The sequence below is a fragment of the Propithecus coquereli genome, unplaced genomic scaffold (genome assembly GCF_000956105.1).
Source record: "Propithecus coquereli isolate 6110/MARCELLA unplaced genomic scaffold, Pcoq_1.0 Scaffold71, whole genome shotgun sequence".
In the NCBI taxonomy this organism is placed as follows: Eukaryota; Metazoa; Chordata; class Mammalia; order Primates; family Indriidae; genus Propithecus; species Propithecus coquereli.
In genome coordinates, this window is record NW_012153174.1 from 5,066,050 (window position 1) to 5,072,514 (window position 6,465).

Genomic DNA, 6,465 nt, shown 5'->3' on the forward strand with positions numbered 1-6,465 from the left:
AGATTAAAGAAAACTTAAATAAATAGGAAAAATCCCATGTTCATAGATTGGAAGACTTAATATTATTAAGATGTCAATACTCCCCAGACTAATCCACAGATTTAACACAATTCCTATCAGAATTCTAGCTGTCTTTTTTGCAAGAATTGACAAGTAGTTCCTAAAATTTATATGAAAATGCAAGGGACCCAGAAAGCCAAAGCAATCTTGAAAAGGAAAAAGAAAGTTGGACCGAATCACATTTTTCTATTTCAAAACTTACTGAAATCTCTCACCATACACAAAAATCAAATCAAAGTAGATTGAAGAATTGAATCTAAGACCTGACACTGTGAAGCTACTAGAAGAAAACATAGAGGAAACACTCCAGGACATTGGTCTGGGCAAAGATTTCTTGTGTAATACCACAAAAGCACGGACAAGCAAAGCAAGAATAGATAATTGAAATTATATCAAGCTAAAAGCTTCTGCACAGCACAAAAAAACAATAAATAAAGAGAATAAACAATCCAAAAAATGGGAGAAAATATTTGCAAACTATCCAACAAGGACATAATGACTATAATATATAAGGAGTTCGACTTAATAGCAAAAAAAATAAATAATCTGATTTAAAAATGGGCAAAAATATGAAAATTTACTACAAAGCTACTCTAATTAAGATGGTGTGTTACTAACATAGACATATACAGATCAACTGAACCAAATTGAGAGTATAGAAATAAATTTACATTTATGCTCAACTGATTTTCAACAGGGATGCCAAGACAATTCAATAGGGAAATAATACTCTATTCAACAAATAGTGTTCAGACAAATGGACAGCCCTACACAAAAGAATGAAATTGGACCCCAACTCCCACATCCTATACAAAAATTAACTGAAAATAAATTTAAAAACTAAATGTAAGAGATAAAACCAAAAAACTCTTTTAAAAGTGGTGTACATTTCCATGACCTTGGATTAGGCAATGGTTCATTAGCTATGACACTGAAATACAGGCAACAACAGCAGAAGATATATAAATTGGGTTCATAGAAATTAAAAACTGTGCTCAACAAACATCAATAAAGTAAAAACACAAATTAAAGAATGAGAGAAAAATTTTTGCAAATCTCATAGATAATAAAAGACTTGTATCCAGAATACATAAAGAGTTCTTAATAATAAAAATAACCCAATTTTAAAAATTGGCAAAAGATCTGAATAGACATTTCTCCAAAGAAGATATACAAATGATCAATGTGCACATTAAAAGATGCTCAACATCATCAGTCATTGGGAAAGTGCAATCAAAGCTGCCATGAGAAACCACTTCACACTCTCTAGGATGGCTATCCTCGAACAGACAGTGACAAATGTTGATGAGAATGTGGAGAAATTGAAACACCCATATACTGCTGGTGGGACTGTAAAATGGTGCAGCCACTTTGGAAAACAGTTTGACAGATTCTCAAAAAGGTAAACATAAAATTATCGTATTTCCTCTCTTAGGTGTATACCCAAGAGAAATTAAAACAAAAACTTGTACACAAATGTTCATAGCAGCATTAATCATAGTATCCAAAAGGTGGTAACAACTCAAATATCTATCAAGTGATGAATAAACAAAATGTGGTATATTCATATGTTAAATATTATTCAGCCATAAAAAGGAATGAAATTCTGGTACATGCTACCACAAAGATGTACCTTGACAACATTATTTTAAGTGGAAGAAACCAGACACGAAAGGCCACATATTTTATGATTCTATTTACATGAAGTATGTATGTTCAGGATAGGCAAATCCATAGCATATAGAGACAGAAAGTAGATTATTGGTTGCCAGGGACTGGAGAAAGGGTGAATTGGGAGTGACCAATAATGGGTATGAGGTTTTTGGGGGGCAATGATGGAAATGTTCTAGAATTAGACAGTGATGAAGAACTTTACGAATATACTAAAAATCACTAAAATGAATACTTTAAAGAAGTGAATTTTATGGTATATTAATTATATCTCAATAAAGCTATTATAAGAAAACACAATGAACAACTCTTCACATCAACTAGGGCTGTGATAAAAAAGACAGACAATAACATGTGTTGGTGAGGATATGCAGAAATTGGAACCCTCATACATTGCTAGTGGTATTGTAATTTGGTGCAACTGTTTTGGAAACTAGTTTGACAGTTCCTCAAAATGTTAAATATACCACAAGTTACCACATGGTCCATCAATTCCATTCTGAGGTATATACCCAAAAGAAATAAAAACACATGTCCTCACAAAAACTTGTACACAAATGTTCATGTAGCATCATTCATAAGAGCTAAAAAGCAAAAACAATCCAAATATCCATCAACTGATGAATGGTTAACCCAAATGTGGCATATCCCTACCATAGAATATATGTGACATAAGAATTCAACAGAAATCGGTAAAAGCATTCTGTGAGAAGTAATTGACTATACGGAATTTATAACAAAAAGTATCGCATTTTATTAGTCATAGTAAATCATGTACCATACATGCTTTGTATTAGTAATATTTATAATAAACTTAGGGATTTATACATATGTATGTATATATAAAGTATATATAAAGTAAGTGTAATACATATACATTTTTGAAATTGCTGTCTTTACTTGTTTCTAACATTATTATTAAAATAACAATATTAGTAAGAATTGATAATAATATGTGACTGAGTGCAATTAAAAGCTAGATTGTCAAGATCACAGAAGGAATGCGACCAGCCAGGATGGGGGGCACAGTAGCTAGTGGAGGCAATGATGGTAAATGATGACTTTCATAAAACTGGGGTCCTGAGGTCCACAAAAGCTAAAAAAGGAGTCTCCAGAAAAAGAAAGATTAATAATCCTAAAATGTTAGAGAATGAAACAATGATATGTAGCATATATTTTTTAATAAATTTTAGAGCCCTTTAGGTTATAGTTCTAAAGAACTTTTAGGAGAATAAAATATAAGGACTAATTGCCAACATTCAATTATGGAAAATTGATTAGATTCCAAGAATCAGCTGAAATAAACAGAATTTTTTGAGAGGGTGTGGTTCAAGTAATTGAGAAGAATAATATAAAAGTATAAAATGTCAAAGTAACACCTTATGGGATCTTTATTTATATTCTTAACCATTTCAACTCCTATTAATTTCACAAACATCTATTTCTGTTTAATGCTATAACAATGATCTGCCTAAAATGATACACTACACATGCTCAAAACATATTTTTCAGTAGATAATTTTTGAATTTTTGCTTCTCAATGGCATACAATTGTTTGACATTTGGGAGGAAGAAAGAGGGGAAAAAGATACCAAAAAAAAAAAAAAAAATCTGAAAGCAATTCCTTCTGTATGTCCAGACCATCAATAGCAGAAAATCAACAAAAGCACAAAGAATTACTCTAGGAAATTAAATATAAATTAGCACTGCTCCCAGTATTGGTCATGAGAGAAAACACAAGGTAATTCCTAAGATTTACATTTTGTTTGATATATATACAGCTATATATTGTAATTCCATATCTGAAATTTATTAATCGATGCTCATGATGACAATAAAAATTACCATTCTGGTGATCTCACTTTTTGTTATTGTTATTCCAGGCATCCATTTCTGTTACCATTACTGGAGCAGGAATATGTGGCCAAAACAATTGTAAATGCTATTTTAGAGGAACAAGTTTATGTAATAATACCCAAATTGTTATATTTTGCATTGATTCTTAAACAGTAAGTATTAACTGGCGTCAATGGCCTCAATATCACTTTGGTTATTTGTGAACAAATTGTCCAGTCATTACTAACTTGTCTGGAAAGCAACTTCTTATTTTTTTAAAATGATAAGAGGAAGAACATTAATAGTGCAAGGACAATTTATTGTACTGTTACAAGCTGTGTCTTGGTTACTTAAGACATTGAACCAAAATTTAGCAAATATTCAGGCCTTGCAGAGCACACGTTGTTTCAACACAGAAACATATAGCACACAAATTGTTTGGAGGTTTTTGTTTGTTTTTATGTTTTTGATTTTAGCCAACTATTTAGTTTGACTAATGTAGAGTTCTATTTTGAAAACAAGGGACAGAAAACCCAAGTGTGTTGCCTTGCCAGAAAAACTTTATAGGTATTTGGAAAGTTCTTTATGTATTTTAGTGAAATAGCTCCTACAACTTCAGACAAGGCCTGTGCTATGAGCTCCAAGGTATTTGTAAATGGATTCTGACCAGGCCCACATCTAACATTTATGAGGTGCCTACTGTGTGCCAGCTACTACACTTACAGCTTTGTATGAATTTGTGTAACATTTAGGGAATCTGGGTATTAAAGAGAATAAGTAATTTTTTCAGGGTTAAACAACTAATACACATTGGAACAAAGTTTCAAGCAAAAGTTTCCAATCTGATTACAGAGCTTAAGCTCTTACCATCATCCTCTGCTATAAGTACTAGCAGAGTAGAAAGCACAAGCAGAGATTCACTATTATAAAATTATGGTTATTGATAAATATGATATTTTATTTATATCTACTCAACATATATTCTATTCATCCTTAGCTGCCCTGATTGCTTAGGTAGGTCAAAGTCCCTCATTGTACCATCCTATCACACCTGTCCCTGCCTTTTGGAGCACTCATTGCACCAGTGGTTGCTTACTAGCTTACATGTTTCCTGAGGACAGAACACATTGTCTGAATTGTTTCCTGCTCCATGCTCATGGCCCAAGACAGTACACAACATTTAATAAGCACACAATAAATATTGCTAAGTTGAGTTGAGTTGAGCAGAACTGAGCTGATCTAAGCAGAACTGAGCTGAAGATACAGGCTCTATCCTCAAGGAACTGAAGCGATGGCTCCTCACCTTGGGTACGCATCGGAATCACTTGGGGAACATTTAAAACTACTGATTCCTGGACCCTACCCTCCAGAGATTCTGCTTTAATTAGTCTGGTTTTCTTTCTAGTTTTTGCTACCATTTGTGTGTTAGCCTATTAAATAAAAATATATGTAGTCTTTCCACAGAACTCACTGAGTGTGATATATGGCTAAATTGTGGTCTGACCATTGGGACTTTTCAGAGCTCCAGGGGTGATCCCAAAGTGTAGCCAGAGTTGGGAGCCATTGGCATTGAGGATGTTGATGGCACTCAGGTGTGACACAGCACTTCTCTGTTTGGCCCTCCCACTAAGTGATATTTTGAACTTCGTGTAATTTTCACTTAATCTTTGCAAAGTAGTCTCTTTTACCCCCTCTCAAGGATCAAAATTTTTTCTCCGCTTTCCTCTAGAATAATATCTCCAAAAATGATGATTGCCCTTGGTGAGTACCTTGGAGTGGACACTTGCATGGACTTTTTCAAAGGGAGAGAGCAAGCAAATGAACTTCAGACTGAAATCCAAAGAAAACACCAATAACTGAAGCCGCAAATGTGGTGATCAAAGTGTTGTAAGAATAGACTGTTTGGAATTCCTCTTAATGCTTAAAGCATTCCAGTCTACCAAGGATTACTGAAGCTTTCAAAAGCGCTGACTTTATTCCCAGGATGCAAATTACACACCAGTTGTTTTTCTAAGCATTCAAATTACCTATCTAGTCTTTTCTACCATTTTTTAGTTTGACAAGTAAGAACATCATTTTAGTTTAGTAAATAAGCCCATTATATTCAATGAGCATTGAATATAATATGTTTCTTCCTCTTTTGTTATCTTTGCAGTTGGTAGTTTTCTGTAGTGATTACATTTGATTCTTTTCTCATTATTATTTGTGTATATGATCTACCATTTATGATGAGCATATTTTCATGATGGTAGATACTGTCCTTTTGCTTCCAGGTGTAGAACTCCATTAAGCATTTCTTAATGCTTGCCTAGTGATGATGAATTTCCTCAGTTTTTGATTGTCTGGGGAAGACTATTTCTCCATTTCTAAAGGATAGCCTTACTGGATATAGTATTCTCAGCTGAAAGTTTTGTTCTTTCAACACTTTGAATATATCATCCCATTCTCTCCTGGTGTGTAATGTTTCTGCTGAGAAAGTTGCCACTAGTCTGATGAGGATTCCTCTATATGTGACGTAATGCTTTTCTCTTGCTGTTTTTAGAGTTCTCTCTTCGTCTTTGATTTTTGATGGTTTGACTATAATGTGCCTCAAAGAGGAACTTTTGGATTGATCTTTCAGCTTCCTGTATCTAAATGTCCACATCTCTCCCAAGACTTGGGAAGTTTTCAGCTATTATTTCATTAAATAGGTTTTTCTATGCCTTTTTCTATCTCTTCTCCTTCTAGAAATCCCATAATGTGAATATTTATTCACTTAATGGTGTTCTATATGTCCCATAGGCTTTCTTCTTTATTTTTTATTTTTTTAAATTTTTTTCTGACTTGGTTATTTCAAAAGACCTGTCTTCAAGTTCAGAAATATTTTCTATGCCTGTAATCCTAGCTCTCTGGGAGGCC

The 6,465-nt window shown here is 33.4% G+C and overlaps 1 protein-coding gene across 1 annotated transcript in view; it reads left to right on the forward strand.

Moving 5' to 3' along the window:
- Positions 1-5,423, forward strand: part of LOC105824079 (short-chain dehydrogenase/reductase family 16C member 6-like) — a 25,242-nt gene extending 19,819 nt beyond the window's left edge. Inside the window, exons 5-6 of the mRNA XM_012661417.1 lie at positions 3,615-3,740; positions 5,297-5,423. Coding sequence (XP_012516871.1) covers positions 3,615-3,740; positions 5,297-5,423 — 253 coding nt within the window. The remainder of the gene's footprint in view (positions 1-3,614; positions 3,741-5,296) is intronic.
- The last annotated feature ends 1,042 nt before the right edge of the window (positions 5,424-6,465 follow it).